This window comes from Pristiophorus japonicus, chromosome 19 (genome assembly GCF_044704955.1).
Source record: "Pristiophorus japonicus isolate sPriJap1 chromosome 19, sPriJap1.hap1, whole genome shotgun sequence".
In the NCBI taxonomy this organism is placed as follows: domain Eukaryota; kingdom Metazoa; phylum Chordata; class Chondrichthyes; family Pristiophoridae; genus Pristiophorus; species Pristiophorus japonicus.
Window position 1 is genome coordinate 17,023,962 of NC_091995.1, and position 17,444 is coordinate 17,041,405.

General features: G+C 48.6%; 1 protein-coding gene across 4 annotated transcripts in view; it reads left to right on the forward strand.

Moving 5' to 3' along the window:
• Positions 1-17,444, forward strand: part of LOC139229757 (large proline-rich protein BAG6-like) — a 110,663-nt gene that overhangs the window by 77,488 nt on the left and 15,731 nt on the right. For all 4 annotated transcript variants that reach the window (XM_070861324.1, XM_070861325.1, XM_070861327.1 and 1 more), the window contains 9 exons: positions 24-128; positions 2,994-3,106; positions 3,531-3,633; positions 7,551-7,873; positions 10,998-11,298; positions 12,829-12,998; positions 13,852-13,905; positions 15,237-15,339; positions 15,945-16,069. In XM_070861324.1, the coding sequence (XP_070717425.1) occupies positions 24-128; positions 2,994-3,106; positions 3,531-3,633; positions 7,551-7,873; positions 10,998-11,298; positions 12,829-12,998; positions 13,852-13,905; positions 15,237-15,339; positions 15,945-16,069 (1,397 nt within the window). The remainder of the gene's footprint in view (positions 1-23; positions 129-2,993; positions 3,107-3,530; positions 3,634-7,550; positions 7,874-10,997; positions 11,299-12,828; positions 12,999-13,851; positions 13,906-15,236; positions 15,340-15,944; positions 16,070-17,444) is intronic.

The window sequence follows — 17,444 nt, forward strand, 5'->3', positions numbered from 1 at the left end:
CACCTTTTCTTCTTCACGCTCAGGTGCGATGCCACACATTCAGATCCCGGGGATGCCACCCGAATTCATGCAGACCATCATGCACCAGATTACCCAGCAAGCCATGGCAGCAGTGGGTGCAAGCTCAGGTATGGCGCAACAGCCTCCTGAAATTCAACATGATACCAGCCTTTGTAACTTAGGGGCGTTGAATACAAAAACAAGGAAGTGATGCTAAACCTTTACAAATCTCTGGTTATGCCTCCGCTGGAGAATTGTGAACAATTCTGGGCACCACACTTTAGGAAGGATGTCAAGGCCTTGGAGAGGGTACAGATGAGGTTTACCAGGATGATACCAGCTCCTCAAATTCTGCCCTCCTGAGCATCCCTGATTATAATCGCTCTACCGTCGGTGGCCGTGCCTTCTGTTGCATAGGCCCCAATCTCTGGAGTTCCCTGCCTAAATCTGTCTGCCTCTGCCTCTATTTCCTCCTTTAAGACGTTCCTTAAAACCTACCTCTTTGACTAAGCTTTTGGTCATCTGCCGTAATTTCTTCTTGCGTGGCTCGGTGTCCAATTTATTTGTTTTGTCTTAAAACACTCCTGTGAAGCGCCTTGGGGTGTTTTACTACGTTAAAGGCGCTATATAAATGCAAGTTGTTGTTGATGAGGGAGTTCAGTTATGGAGAGATTGGAGGAGCTGGGATTGTTCTCCTTAGGGCAGAGATCGTTCAGGGGAGAGCTACGAAAAGTATTTAAAATTGAGGGGTTTTGAGAGAGCAAGTTGGAAAAAAACTGTTTCATCTGGCAAGTGGGTCGCTGATCATAGATTTAAAATAATTAGCCAAAGAACTAGAGGGGAAATTAGGTGAAATTTCTTCACACACTGCGTTCCAGATCTGAACAGCCCTATCTAAAAGTGTGGTGGAATCAGATTTAGTTGGAATTTTCAAAAAGGCAATTGGACATGTACTTAAAGAGGACTAGTTTGCAGGGTTACGGGGGAAAAGGCTGGGGTGTGGGACTAAATTGGACAGTTTTTTCAAAGAGCTGGCACAGGCTGAATGGCCACCTTCTGTGCTGTACGATTCTATGGCGCACGAAACAAATGCATTAAACTGCACTGTGAAGAGTTAATGCAGCTAGCTCTCGGGTTGGGGGGGGGGTGTTTGTGGGGGGGGTGGTGGTGTAGAGAGAAAGAAAATAGTCTAAGCATGTTGTCAGTTTGCATTGTGCAATTCAGTATAATAGGACAGGAAATAATTATGGGACAAGTGCGTGATGATTGTGAAACCACCATTTTTTTCCCCCCAAAGGACATTTTGAGGGTTTGGATGAGGAATTTTACACATTAATATTGCAGTTCAGAAATGAGCAGCAGACCATGTCCCTATTATTTAGCATTATTTGTAGCACCCGATCAAGTGTGTCAGGAATGTCACAACACTACAATGAATGGCGTTGAAATTCACTTGCTTGCCATGCAGGCCAACATGGGAGCCATTTGTCCACAGCAACATCCCACATCCAGCAAACGGGTGACTGAGCAGTTACTCTAACCTTGGTTGAGGGAAAGAAGGTTGACCAGGGCACTGGGAGAACTCGCTGCTCACAAGAACATGAGAAATAGGAGCAGAATTGGGCCATTCGAGCCGCCGTCACCATTCAATAAGATGATGGCTGATCTTCAACATCAACTCCACCTTCCCGCACTATCCCCATATCCCTTGATGCTCTTAGTATCCAAAAGTCTTATAAATCTCAGCCTTGAATATACTCAGCGACTGACTATCCTCCCCTCTGGGGTAGAGAATTCCAAAGATTCACAACCCTTTGAAGAAATTTCTCCTCATCTCAGACCTAAATGTCTGACCTTTATTCTGAGACTGTGGTCCCTAGTTCTAGACTCCCCAGCCAGAGGAAACAACCTCCCCAGCATCTACCCTGTCAAGCCTCTTAAGAATTTTATGTTTGTTCTGCGAAAAGTCCCTATTAGAGCAGGCAGTCTCATTGAAAGAACGACACCGCTTGACGGTGCAGTGCTCCCTCCCCTCAGGAGTGCACTGGAGTGTCTGCCTCGAAGATGTGCTAAAGTCCTACAGTGGGGCATGAACTCTCAACCTTCTCACCCGGCCAACTAAGTGAAGCTGACATGTTTTTTGCGGCAATGCTGTTTCAAAAGGAAATGACTGGTTAAATAGATTAAAATAACAGTTCCATTGATGCCCAATCCACTAGGCTAATACTACGGAGTGTATGGAAGAACTGCACATAAGGCAACCTTTTTTTCTCGTGTGTCTTCTCTGATATCTGGGAAGGCCCACGCAAATCAGGATGGGCGGGAACTGACCCATCTATGGCAACGCAGTAAAGTGAAAGGGACTTGAGTGTTGGCCTTAATCCCATGTAAAACAACAACTTGTATTTATATAGCACCTTTCACATGCTAAAATGTCCCAAGGCACTTCACAGGAGCATTATCAAACAAAATTGGACAGTGAACCACATTACGGCAGATGACCAAAAGCTTGATCAAAGTGCTCGGTCTTAAAGGAGGAAAGGGAGACGGAGAGATTTAGGGAAGGCATTCCAGAGCTTTGGCCGCCAATAATGGAGCGATTAAAATCGGGGATGCGCAAGAGGGTCAGAATTGGAATTACAGACATCTCGGAGTGTTGTGGGGCTGGAGAAGATCACAGAGATTGGGAGGGGCGAGGCCGTGGAAGGATTTGAAAAGGATTCAAATAAGGGTTTGGAAACAAATTCATGACTTTGGTAATTATCATGGAGTGTTATGTGAATTGGGGCTCTTGCCAGTGGTTGAGGCAGGTGTCACCTGACCAGTCTGGTCAGTGACCAGTAGAGCTGCTGGGATGAGGCGGGTATGGGGTGGAGAGAGGTTACTGCTTGCGGCGCTTTTGTCAAAGGAGCGGCTTGTGTTGCGCTTGAGCTCCGACACTGTCTTTTCTCTTTGCGTCTCATTCATTCTTTTCCATCCTCCTCCCCCAACAGGACAGCCGGTCTCCGGGTTTCAAACTTCGCCTGCCCGAGTGGTGATTACCAGACCTCCACCTCCTCCCCCACGGCAGACTCAGCCAGCGCCGGGACCACAGCCTGGCGCACAGGTAACCAGCAAAGGCAAACCGTAGTGCGAGGGATGCTGTGAGATCGCTGGCCCATTTTCACAATGAAACTCTCTCCACCACAAGCAGGCTGATCCATCCAGGTCTCCTGCGTCCACCTGGTTTTAATGGGGACAGAGCACTGTACAGGACTAACAAAAAAGACCATTACTGTGCACCAGGCCAGTCCCAAACTCCGCATAACCTCGCAGGGCATTTTCACACTGTTGCATTCTTTCTATCAATGAGCCGGAATCCTACAAGACAAGTGGAGCTGATGTTGCTCCCAGGAATCCCATGCTGTTCGCTGCTTGAATTAAGCGCAAAGGCTTGGATGTATTGGGTCATTTTTGTGGGGGGGGGGGGGTATTTTGAATGAGTTAATTACACACACATCGCTAACTTTGTGTTTTCTCTTCCACTCCAGGTTCCTCCTGGCTCTGCTCCTGGTCCCGGTTCTGGCCCTGCCACACTGGCTCAGATGATCACCGGGCTGGTTGGACAGCTCCTGATGCAGCCCGTTGTCTTCGGTAAGTGTCCCGATTGTCACACGGCGCGCATCCCCCCTGCGCTGGGCTCTCTTTCTCTTTTCTGTTTTGATTTATAATCAGGGTGTCAGCTTGGTTAGGTCGTTAGCACAAAAGATTTGAGCCCCACTCCAGGACTCGAGCATGCAATCCCGCCTGGTATTCCGTACCACACTGGGGTGAGGGGGAGCGGGAGCGGGTGCTGCATGGCTAAAGGTGCTCTATTTCAGATGATGTCTTCAGCTCTGTATAGCTGTAACGTAACTTCCACCGACGTTCCCTCCAATTTTTTTGTGTGCGCGCGGCCCATTCAAATTTCTGCGAATGCGCAGTTTTTCCACTGTAACGCCATTGAGTGACATGCGCGGGACCTCCCGACAGCTGCGAGGCCACGCAGCTTAGCGGGAACATTGACTTTCGCCCCCTTTGTATTCAGCTGGATGTTCAGTTACAGCGGATGACCAGTAGGGGCGCTGGGGGAAGACAGTAGGGTTAGTATTCTGGCTGGATGAGACAAATGGGCTGAAGGTACACCCTATCTTGTGAATTTTCGGAGAGAATTTTCTGGCTCGGGCACTTGAGTTGCTGCGAACATACCATTGTGAAAGCTGGAGCTGCATCGTGAGCACTGGCTGGTGTGATTTGTGTAACATTTATTCAAGTAGAATTGCGGGAACTGTTTGGGAGGAGTTGTCAGTTCTAATCGTAGAGACCTACTTAGCAATTTGGGTGTTCAAATGAAGGTCCTGTCTGTTGTTTATAACCCTTTGAGTGCCAAGGACCGTCTACTCTGGGCGCTGTGGATAAGTTTACCCATTGGCAGGAGCTGCTCTCTGTTTCGGATGCAATTTTCAGATCCAGTGGAGTTGTTTCTGATGTCATAGTCATCATCATATCATCATAGGCAGTCCCTAGGAATCGAGGAAGACTTGCTTCCACTCCTAAAGTGAGTTTTTTGGTGGCTGAACAGTCCAATACGAGAGCCATAGACTGTGTCACAGGTCTGACAGACAGTGGTTGAGGGAAGGGGTGGGTGGGACTGGTTTGCCGCATGTCCTCAACTTAGGGCGGTCTTGGGCCAGGTACTCCCAGGTGTCAGTGGGGATGTCGCACTTTATCAGGGAGGCTTTGAGGGTGTCCTTGTTGTGTTTCCGCTGTCCGCCTTTGGCTCGTTTGCCGTGAAGGAGCTCAGAGTAGAGCACTTGCTTTGGGAGTCTCGTGTCTGGCATGCGGACTATGTGGCCTGCCCAGCAGAGCTGATCGAGTGTGGTCAGTGCTTCAATGCTGGGTATGTTAGCCTGAATGAGGACGCTGATGTTGGTGCGCCTGTCCTCCCAGGGGATTTGAAGGATCTTGCGGAGACATCGTTGGTGATATTTCTCCAGCAACTTGAGGTGTCTACTGTACATGGTCCATGTCTCTGAGCCATACAGGGGGGCGGGTATTACTACAGCCCTGTAGTCCATGAGCTTGGTGGCAGTTTTGAGGGCTTGGTCTTCAAGCACTCTTTTCCTCAGGCAGCCGAAGGCTGCACTGACGCACTGGAGGCGGTGTTGGATCTCGTCTGCTCTTGTTGATAGGAGGCTCCCGAAATATGGGAAGTGGTCCACGTTATCCAGGGCCGCGCCGTGGATCTTGATGAGTGGGGGGCAGTGCTGTGCAGTGGGGACAGGCCGGTGGATGACCTTTGTCTTACGGATGTTTAGCGTAAGGCCCATGCTTTCGTACGCCTCAGTAAATACATCGACTATGTCCTGGAGCTCAGTCATGTGCGCAGAAGCAGGCGTCGTTTGCGTACTGTAGCTCGACGACCGAGGTTGGGGTGGTCTTGGATCTGGCCTGGAGACGGCGCAGGTTGACTAGGGATGTCATAGAGGGGGAAGTTGACGGCTTTTCAGAAAACAGGGTTCCAGCTGTTCTTGCAACAGTGGAGGCACAGGCCCTTTGTGGATCAAGTACAACAACAGCAACTTGCATTTATATGGTGCCTTTAACGTAGTAAAACTTCCCAGACCGCTTCACAGGAGCGACTATCAAACAAAATTTAGCACCAAGCCATATGAAATATTAGGACAGGTGATCAAAAGCTTGTTCAAATAGGTAGGTTTTAAGGTGTGTCTTAAAGGAGGAAAGAGAGGGAATTCCAGAGCTTCGGGCCCAGGCAGCTGAAGGCACGGTCGCCAATGGTGGAGCGATGAAAATTGGGGATGCGCAAGAGGAATGCAGAGATCTTGGCGGATTATATGGCTGGAGGAGATTAGAGATGGTGAAGGGAGAGGCCGTGGAGGGACTTGAAAACCAGGATGAGAGTTTTAAAATCAAGGGATTTAGTACAAAATTTAGCACCAAGCCATATGAAATATTAGGACAGGTGGGTAGTCCAGTATTCTTGCGATCTTGCCCTTGCCTTGGTCCAGCCAAGCTTCTCTCCAGGGAGATAGTTTGGGCTGTATGATGAGACGAACTGCGCAGTATCTGAGGGGGGGGCTCAGATTGTGCATTGCTCCCCCATTTCAGCTAGAGCACGGTAGAAGTGGGGGTTCATTCATTGCTAGAATTGCACTAGTTTGCATCCTGTACTGGCAGGCTGAAGTGAGTCCGGAGGCCGGCCTTGGTCTCTGTGGAGTGGATGGAGGTATGGGCAGCATTTGTTGTAATGCACACCCATGTGTCTGCAGGTCTTTGTGCACTTCTCTGACAGGTAGGAAGTTTGCGGCTTACGGTGCATCCTAAATGTATCAGCAATGGGGGCTATTTTAGCAACCCGACCGACGGGACAGGATCGGGTGCAACTCTGGTTTCTCCTCACCGCCCCCCCCTCCCCCCTCTCAATTTTACTCTCGATTCCGGGGTGTGGAACCAGTGTTTCACCCAATCCCGTGCGATTACGATCCACCGATTCAGGTTAAAATTACCCCCAATGATCATGCCGGGGGTATGGTTTGAAAAGTGCTGGCCGCCCCGATATCTTGCTAAAGGATATGAGTTCAGGCAGTGAATATGGGCAGGCATCACATTAGCACATGATCCCATCCTCACCCAATGTCTGTACGTGGACTTTTTTTCAGCAGGAGTCAATTGATAAGTCATCGGGATCCTTTTTTTTCTCTCGTCTTCTTCCCAGACCAGGAACATTCAGGCCTTGCTGCTGTTGCCCAAACATGAGTTTGGGTGACTCCGGGTCCTTTTGGCTCATTATCGGTGTCAACGGTGCACTGTGCTCTCATTAAGCCATTGGAGAAGCTGTATCAACCCAGCCCTCCTCTTGCCTTTATTACATGAACTTTTATAAAGAAAGACTTGGATTTATATAGCGTCTTTCACGACCACCGGAAGTCTCACAGCGCTTTACAGCCACTGAAGTACTTTTGGAGTGTAGTCACTGTTGTCACGTGGGAAACACAGCAGCCAATTTGCGCTCAAGCAAGCAATAATTACCAGCTACTCTGTTTTTTGTTATGTTGATTGAGGGATAAATATTAGCTAGGATACCGGGGTTAACTCCCCTGCTCTTCTTCGAAATAGTGCCACGGGATCTTTTACGTCCACTTGAGAGAGCAGACGGGGCCTCGGTTAACGTCCCATCCGCAAGATGGCACCTCCGACAGTGCAGCACTCCCTCAGCACTGCACTGGGAGTGTCAGCTTGGATTTTGGATTTTGGATCAAGTCCTTGGAGTGGGGCTGTGAACCCACAACCTTCTGACTCCGAGGCGAGGGTGCTACCCACTGAGCCACAGCTGACACTGGGACACATAAGGGAGTCAAGGGTTGTGGGGAGCGGGCAGGGAAGTGGGTTTGAGGCCAAAGATCAGCCATGATCCTGTTGAATGGCGGAGCAGGCTCAAGGGGCCAAATGACCTGTTCCTCCTATTTCTTACGTTCTTGTGTACATTACGTGTGTCTCTTTCTCCCCCGCAGCCCAGCCCACGACCACCGGCAGCGCCTCCACAGCGGCCACGGGCACCAGCACGACAGCCGCCTCGGCCACCACCACCTCCGCCACGGCCGGCCAAACCTCCACGTCCACCACCAACTCCACTGGGACCACCTCCTCCGCCACAGCCGACGGCAACGGCCAGCCCCAGGCCCCGCCCGACATCCAGTTCTCCCAGCTCCTGGGCAACCTGCTGGGGGCGGCCGGCACCGGCATCGGCGGAGTGGCCGGCATGGGCTCGCCGACCATCACCGTGACCTTGCCGGGAATGCCGGCCTTCGTGCAGGGAATGACGGAGTTTCTGCAGGTGAGCAGAGTTTCTGCACTTTCGACAAAGGGAGCTGGGTTGAATACTTGAAGAGGACTATGTGTGAGCAGTGTGGGAGTGGGATTAATTGGATAGCTCTTTCAAAGAGCCGACACGGGCACGATGGGCCAAAAGCAGTGTAGATGGAAAGATAAAGTTACAAAGTGATTTTCATAAGCAAAAACTGTGGCAAATGGATTTCAGTGGAGGCAAGTGTGAGGGTTTCACTTTGTACCTAAATAGGACAGATTAGAGTGCAGAACACAAGAATTAGGAGTAGGATTAGGCCAATACAGCCCCTCGAGCCTGCTCCGCCATTCAATATGGTCATGGCTGATCTTCTACCTCAACGCCACTTTCCTGCCCCATCCCCACATCTCTTGATTCCCCGAGAGTCTAATAATTTATCTAAACCTTGAATGTACTCAACGACTGAGCATCCGCAGCCCTTTGGGGCAGAGAATTCCAAAGATTCACCACCCTCTGAGTGAAGAGGTTGCTCCTTGTCTCACTTTTAAATGGCCGACCTTTATCCTGAGACACTGGCCCCTAGTTCTGGACTCTCCAGCCAGGAGAAACAATCGCTCGAGGACACCTAAACCTCTTTGAATTTAGTAGTTTCTCACCTTTTCCAAATGTTCTGTTTTTCTATTCGTCCTACCAAAGTGAACAACCTCACACTTCCCCACATTATACTCCACCTGCCACCTTATTGCCCACTCACTTAACCTGTCTGTATCGCTTTGCAAGCTCTTTGTGTCCTCCTCACAGCTTATTTTCCCACCTAGCTTTGTATCATCAGCAAACTTGGATACATTACACTCGGTCCCTTCATCTAAATCATTAATATAGATTGTAAGTAGCTGAGGGCCAAACATTGATCCTTGCGGCACCCCATTTGTTACAGCCCGCTAATCTGAAAATGACCCGTTTATCCCAACTCTCTGCTTTCTATCCATTAACCAATTCTCAATCCATGCAAGTACATTACCTCCAACTCCAGGAGCCCTTGTTTTGTCTAACCATCTAGGTCAGAGTATTAATCGAGAAAAAATAGCTTGTAACAAAGGTAATGCAATAATCATGGGGGACTTTAATCTAAAGTGAAAAGTTAGAAGTGGTGGAGGTCGAAAGAGACTTGTAGGTCCATGTGCATGGACAGGTACAGAAAATAATCAAAAAGTCTATGGCATGCTGGCCTTTATATCTAAAGGACTAGAATACAAAGTGTAATTACAAAGGGGTATTGACTGATTAAATGAATGGACAAAACTGTGGCAAATGGACTTCAATGTAGGCAAATGTGAGGTCATCCACTTTGGACCTAAAAAAGATAGAAAGGGATACTTTCGAAATGGTAAAAGGCTAAAAACAGTGGCAGTCCAAAGAGACTTGGAGGTCTAGGTACATAGATCATTTAAATGTCATGGACAGGTACAGAAGATAATCAAAAAGGCTAATGGTATGCTGGCCTTTATATCTAGAAGACTAGAATACAAGGAGGTAGAAGTTATGTTGCAGCTAAAGAAAGCCTGAGTTAGGCCACACCTGGAGTACTCTGTGCAGTTCTGGGTACCACACCTGAGGAAGGATATACTGGCCTTGGAGGGAGTGCAGCGTAGGTTTACCAGGACTCCAAGGGCTAAATTACGAGGCGAAATTACACAAACTAGGGTTATAGTCCCTGGAATTTAGACAGTTACGGTGTAATTTAATCGAAGGTTTCACGGTATTAAGGGGAACAGATAGGGTAGATAGCGAGAAGCTATTTCCGCTGGTTGGGGAATCCAGGACTAGGGGCCATAGTCTAAAAATTAGAGTCAAACCTTTCAGAAGTGAAGTTAGGAAACACTTCTACACACAAAGGGTGGTAGAAGTTTGGAACTCTTCCAAAAATGGCAATTGATGCTGGGTCAATTAATTTTAAATCTGCGATTGATAGATTTTTGTTTTCCAAGGTATTCAGAGATATGGGGCAAAGGCGGGCACGCAGAGTTGGGTCGCAGATCAGCCATGATCTCATTGAATGGCAGAGGAAGCTCGAGGGGCTGAATGGCCTCCTCCTGTTCCTATGGCCTCCTGTGCTGTGTGCTCCTATAGTGCTGCTGCACTGGTACGCATGAAAGGGACAAACCCCATGGAGCCCACCGTCAGTGGGTTGAGCATGCATGTCCTGCGTTTCCAGTCTCGTCAGTGGGAATTAGTCCAGTTTTCCCATCGCTCGCGGGTCAAGTGGGAAATTTGGGTGGCAAAAGTCATGTCTAAATTTCTTGCGTGAATTGCAAACATTGAAGCACTTTTCAGCAAATTTAGAGTATGGGGGAACCTGGAATTGCTGCTGGAATTTTTTTGAATACAGGCTCTGGGTGTGATTGCAAAAGCAGACGCTATTGACTCGCTCAACAGTTATACACCCGGCCCTATATTCGGTTCCATTGGTTTCATGAGAACCAAATATCCAGCACGTGGTATAATGGCTGGCAATACTGTGCCCAATCTCGGCCCCACTATGTCTACTTGTTTTTGACCATGGGTACGGCATCAAAAGGACCACCGTTTGGTACCATTGAAATGTGAACACTCAATTTAGCGGCTTATTTTCATGTGAGCAACTCGTTTCCTTCATCATCCTTTCTTCTCTCTCAGCTTGGCTCAGTGGGCAGCACTCTCTCGCCTCTGAGTCAGAAGGCTGTGGGTTCAAGTCCCCACTCCAGGGACTTGAGCGCACAAATCTAGGCTGACACTCCAGTGCAGTACTGAGGAAGTGCTGCACTGTCGGAGGTGATGTCTTTCGGATGAGACGTTAAACTGAGGCCCCGTCTGCTCTCTCAGATGGACGTAAAAGATTCCATGGAACTATTTTGAAGAAGAGCAGGGGAGTTATCCCCGGTGTTCTGGCCAACATTTATTTCTCTATCAACATAACAAAAACAGATTATCTGGTCATTATCACATTGCTGTTTGTGGGATCTTGCTGTGCTCAAATTGGCTGCCACGTTTCCCACATTACAACAGTGACTACACTCCAAAAGTACTTCATTTGCTGTGAAGCGCTTTGAAATGTCTGGTGGTCGTGAAAGGCGCTATATAAATGCAAGTCTTCCTTATCTTCCTTCTCTTTCAGGCGGCTCAGGGAGCTGCGACAGTGCCCCAGCCCGCTCCTCAGGCCGCTCCCCAGCCGGCCACTCAGCCCCCGCCTCAGGCTCCGCCCCCACCGCAGCCAAACCAGGAAAGGGGCAACAGGCAGCAGGCCGGAGCAGACACCCTGACACCGGAGTTCTTCACCAGCGTGGTGCAGGGTGTGCTGTCCTCCATGATGGGCTCGCTGAACGCGCAGCAGGGCAGCACCGAGAGCATCGCCGACTTCATCCAGCGCCTCAGCGGCACCAGCAACATCTTCGAGCCCGGAGTAGACGGAGCTCTAGGTACGTTTACCCTTCGCCATACTCGCCTGTATGTGGGGATTTGAGCTCAATTTATGTGACGGTTACTGTAATGTATTTGCTTCATGGGTTCTTTGCTTAAGCACATTGCTATTAAGAACTAGTTGGTTTATTAGCAACGGTTTAACAATCGCACTACACATTACCAGTTCATCCACCAGGCTCACAACCACCTGCCTCATCGTGGATCTCCTGAACTCAACTGGCTGGGGTTTTATTGAGTCTTGTGAACATCACGTGACTGTCTGAGCCGCTCCCAACTCAACAGCTCTACAACTCTTTTGTTGCAAAAACAAAATCAATTAAATCAAGTGCCTCCTGATTAAAAGGGGGAGGGGGGGGGACACTCCAAATACTTTTCAAGTGCCGTTTTTGGAGGGGTTTTTTCTTTCTCTCTTATTTGGCATTAAAAGCACAAATTATACAAGTGCCCCCTGGCTAAAAGGGAGGGGACACTAAAACCCGGCACAAATCTCCAATTAAACTTTAAAACATATAAAATCAAATTAAAATTTGGTTGCCGGGGTTGACGCTGCACTCCAGTCCCTCCGGAGCCCACCTCTCGCGGAAGGCCGCGAGCGTCTACAAATCTGTGAGCATCCTCGCAGGTGCATACGTTAATGTTACGAGTGCGCGCCTTTTCTTTGGACTTTAAAACACCTGACCAGGATTTCTCCCCGCTCAGGCTAAAAGATAAAGTCGTGTAAAGGGGGTGAGAAGGGGAACAAACTTAAGAGGCATGTTTTGTTCATTTATTATTCGCTGGAAAACAAGAATTTCCGGGAATAGGATAAGATCATAAGTCTATACAACTCTTGTGTCTTTATCAGCCCATCTTCCCACCGTGTCGTTCAATCCCTTTTGTTTCTGGAAAAGCTTCTAATTGTCTCTCGCTCCCGTTTTGTACTATTCACCTGGCCTTACTTGGTAACTTGCTTCGCTGCCCCTATTACCCACTATTGCACAGTGTCAGCTGTGGCTCAGTGGGTAGCACACTCGCCTCTGAGTCAGAAGGTTGTGGGTTCAAGTCTCATAAAACTGTAGCACATAAATCTAGGCTGACACTCCAGTGCAGTGCTGAGGGAGCGCTGCACTGTCGGCGGTGCTGTCATTTGAATGAGATGTTAAACCGAGGTGCTGTCTCCCCTGTCAGGTGGATGTAAAAAAATCCCATGGCACTGTTTCGAAGAAGAGCAGGGGAGTTATCTCCAGTATCCTGGCCAATATTTATCTCTCTGTCAACATAACAAAAACAGTTTACCTGGTCATTATCATATTTCTGTTTGTGGGAGCTTGCTGTGCACAAAGTGGCTGCCATGTTTCTCACATTACAGCAGTGGCTACACTTCAAAAGTACTTAATTGGCTGTAAAGTGCTTTGAGACGCCCGGTGGTCATGAAAGGTGCTATATAAATGAAAGTCTTTAATTTTTCAAGTGTAAATGTTCTGTCTCACTTCCCCTCCTCGCCCCGTACCTTCTGGTTTTCTGAAGCTGCTCCTCTCCTTTGGCAGGGTTCTTCGGTGACCTGCTCTCCCTCATTTGCCAGAACTTCTCCATGGTGGACATGATCATGCTGCTGCACGGCCAGTTCCAGCCTCTGCAGCGCATCCAACCGCAGCTCAACCGCTTCTTCCGCGAGCAGTACCTCAATAATCAGGAGCCGACAGAGCAGAACATCCAGGTAAGCAGGGACACCAGTGTGTGGGGCTCTTCTCTCAGTCTCGCCTTCGTGCTCACTGGTAATCACCATCGAGTTCGCCCTTGCTCGTTTTTGCTCTCTGGTATTGTGATGCATTGTTTAAAATAGGCGTATTGTTTCCTTAAATTGCAATAATCCGATGTATAATTTTTACAGCACCTTAATACGTGTTTTATACTAGCCTAGATATCCAGGAGTATGTTACAGGCTGGAATCTATTCGAGGGGTTCAGGTGGTTTATAGATAGAATAATGGATACCTGGGAGTGAGTTACAGGCTGGAATCTAATCGAGGGGTTCGATGGTTTATATATGGAATAATGGATACCTAGGTGTGAGTTACAGACTGGAATCTAATCGAGGGGCTCAGGTGCTTTATATATAGAATAATGGATACCTGGGCGAGAGTTACAGACTGGAATCTAATCGAGGGGTTCCAAAGGTTTTAATATAGAATAATGGATACCTGAGATTGAGTTACAGGCTGAAATCTAATCAAGAGGTTTGGTCCAATTGTTTTATATATGAACCAATGACTGAGAGAGGATTTTGAATAACCTGCTTATCAGAACCCACTCACTTGATTTAATGAGGTTAATTCCAGGGCTGAACCTGCTGAACTGCTGCTGTACTAATTTACTGTAATTTAAATTAAACTGGGTTTTAGTTTTGTTGCTTTGCGTTACTATAGTACCTGAGGTGTTACATAGGTGTTGCGAGTTGCATGATGAGGTGATTGCACAGTGTGTTGTCTGTAGTTAGATGCTCTGTATTTGTGTTGGAAGTGATTTGAGACCTTTGATGACATGAACTAATAAATTGATCTTTTATTCCAGGCGTCGACAGACGTCTTGATAAACGGTCTAGAGGAGTACATCCGAGAAAGCTTTGTAAGTATGCGATAAATTGTTTTGCACAGTGGGAGGAGGGGCGAAGTTTCTTCCCTGTACTGTTTGATGCCAGACCTTTGTTCACAGAAACATAGAAATATAGAAACTAGGAGCAGTAGTAGGCCATTCGGCCCTTCGAGACTGCACCACCATTCAATATGTTCATGGCTGATCCGCTATCTCAACACCATATTCCTGCTTTTTCTCCATAACCCTTGATGCCTTTTGTTTCTAGAAATCTATCTATCTCCTTCTTAAATATATTCAGTGACTTGGCCTCCACAGCCTTCTGTGGTAGAGAATTCCACAGGTTCACCACCCTCTGAGTGAAAAGATTTCCCCTCGTCTCGGTCCTAAATTTCCTACCCCGTATCCTGAGACTGTGACCCCTTGTTCGAGACTTCCCAGTCTAGGATATTTGCCAGATTGCCGACTTGCGTGTCAGCAAGACTTGACATGAGTTAAAACTGATGGCCGCAAGCCGGTGTCTCACGTCTTCAATCCTCGGCTTTTGAAGCTTTGCTTGCATTGTGGACCTGAGGCAGTAGACACCAAGTTAGAGCGACCCTAGCACTTTGCACACTCAGCACCCAGCATTGGGGTGGGGGCAGCAGGGAGAGTGAGGGAGAGACACACTGGCCTGTGATGAGTCTCTATTGCCTTTGCAGCTTTGTCACTTTTTATTTACCAAGAAGAAATTGGTTGCCTGGGGGTCTGATACAGAGCTCAGTCATCATCATCATCATAGGCAGTCCCTCGAAATCGAGGAAGACTTGCTTCCACTCTAACAGTAAATTCTCGGGTGGCTGTACAGTCCTTGTGGGAATTTCAGTCTCTGTCACAGGTGGGGTAGATAGTGGTTGAAGGAACGGGTGGGTGGGGAGTCTGCTTTGCCGCACACTCCTTCTGCTGCCGGCGCTTGGTTTCTGCATGCTCTTGGCGACGAGATTCGAGGTGCTCAGTGCTCTTCCTGGATGCTCTTTCTCCACTTTGGGCGGTCTTGTGCCAGGAATTCCCCAGGCTCCGGTGGGGATGTTGAGCTTTATCAAGGTGGCTTTGAGGGTATCCTTTTAAGCGTTTCCTCTGCCCACCTGGGGCTCACTTGCCGTGTCGGAACTCCCAAGTAGAGCGCTCGCTTCGGGAGTCCCGTGTCGTATTGCGGACAATGTGGCCCGCCCAACGGAGCTGGTCGAGTGTGGTCAGTGCTTCGATGCTGGGGATGTTGGCCGGAGCGAGAACACTGACGTTCGTGCGTCTACAGAGCTCAGTATGGCTGTAACAAATAGGCTGACATAACCATGCGACCTGCTTTTTTTTTGTTTTCTTTCTAGGCTTCTGTTGTAGTACGAGATGAAGTAGACATAACACGCACAAACTTGGACTTCTTACGGGAGCAGTTCAACAGGATAGCTGTACACATTCTCCATTGCACTGGTACGTTCCATATTGACTTCTTGCGTTACCACTGTCGTTGGTCATTCCTTGTGTTTTGCTCCTCTCTCTTCCTCTACCTTATACACATGCTGACTTCTTGCTGGGCTTCCAGTTTGAACGCGTGCTCCAAGCCCTGCTTTACCTCCAAGATTGTCTTTAAGAGTGAGTGCTGCCAGGATATTCAATGATCAACAAACCTCACTCACCCGCCCTCACCAGAGTGACGCGTGCTGGCTCCTCAGGAGCCAAAAGATGGTGATCAGAAGTGGCAATCCGGGCAGGTTTCCCTCCCACCCCCAAACCTGGGGTTGGTGAGGCCAATCGCTTTGGCTGAGATCAGCTGACGTAGCACGCACCGAGGATTGAATCTGGTACCTGCCATAGATTTGAGTCACAGCCGTCGGGGTGCAGCAGAGGAGCCCCCCCCCTGTTCCGGGTCCCCCCCCCGTCCCCCCCTCCCGTTCCTGGTCCCCCCCTCCTCCCTCGTTCCCGGCCGCCCCCCCATCTCGTTCCCGCCCCCTCTCGTTCCCGGCCGCCCCCCCTCTCTCGTTTTTTAGTTCTCACACTCGCCCTCACCTCTCTCTCTCTAACCTCTCTTTCTGCAGATGCCAGTTTTGGTCACCGACTGCTGGAGTTATGTAATCAGGCTCTGTTTGAGTGCCTAGCGCTGAACCTGTACAGTCTGCGAGGGGAGCAAAGTGCGTTGACCACCGTGATCAATGACCGGATCGTAAGTGAGCTTTTACAATCCTGGGGAGAGAATGGATGGGGGCAAACAGCAGCATTATTGGCTGTTGACCATTTTCCTTTTGAGGTTATCGAGAAACCGGTTTGTTTTAAGGCGGCCATTTAAAGCTCTTACTGACTGGGCTGGTGTAATCTGGAAGAGCTCCCCTGATGGCCTAACTAGTTTATCCAGTGAGTACCTACCCCCTACAGATCCTGAACTGACAACCGCCTGATTCAGACAAGAGCACTACAAACTGACCAAAACTGACTATAGAATCATAAAATGATCACAGCACAGAAGGAGGCCATTTGGCCCGTCGAGCCCTAAATGCTGGCTCTCCAAGAGGACGTCAGCTCGTCCCTTTCCCCGTAGCCCTGCAATTTTTATCCTTCAGATACTTATCCAATTGAAAGCCATAATTGAGTCTGCCTCCACTACCCTCTCAGGCAGTGCATTCCAGATCCTAACCACTCGCTGCTTAAAAAAAGTTTGTCCTCATGTCGCCTTTGGTTCCTTTGCCAATCACTTTAAATCTGTGTCCTCTGGTCTCGACCCTTCTGCCAATGAGGAACAGTTTCTCTCTGTCCAGACCCCTCATGATTTTGAACACCTCTGACAAATCTCCTCTCAACCTTCTCTGCTCCTCGGCAAACAAACCCAGCTTCTCCAGTCTATTTACGTAACTGAAGCCCCTCATCCCTGGAATCAGTCTCGTAAATCTTTTCTGCACCCTCTCCTAAAGGCCTTCACATCCTTCCTAAAGTGTGGTGTCCAGAATTGGACACACTACTCCAGGTGGGGCCAAACCAGTGTTGTATAAAGGTTCACTCTATGCCTCTGCTTTTTTTTTTAAACTGCTTTCGCAACCTGGCTTGTTACCCAAGCCTACTTAACCCCACAAAGTCCCCGATAAATCTCTTGCTCCTTTATATTACAAACCCACTTCCGTTGGTACCATATCAGCCCTGTTTATACTAGGGTGCAGATTTATCAGCAATGGAACAATTCTATGTTCATGTCTGGCTGGCACTTTCCCTGGTGTTGGGGGCCAGGATTGGCAAGAAAACTGTCCTGATGTAACCCACTTTGAGGCAGAAGAGCGGGCATTGTCTCGTGGCTGCAACCCCAGATAACTCTGCCATTATTTCCTGGCCGAGTGTCCGAGATTGCGCGTAGCGTACGAGAATGTGTCCTGCGATGACCAGTTTAATTAACTAGTATCAGCAGTGAAATTAAAACCGAAAATGCTGGCAATACTCAGCAGGTCACACAGCATCGGGGGAACGAGGAACAGAGTTACCATTTCCAGGGCGGTGACCTTGTGTCAGAATTGGAGGAAGTTAAAGATTTTAACAGTTTTTAAGCAAGTACAGAG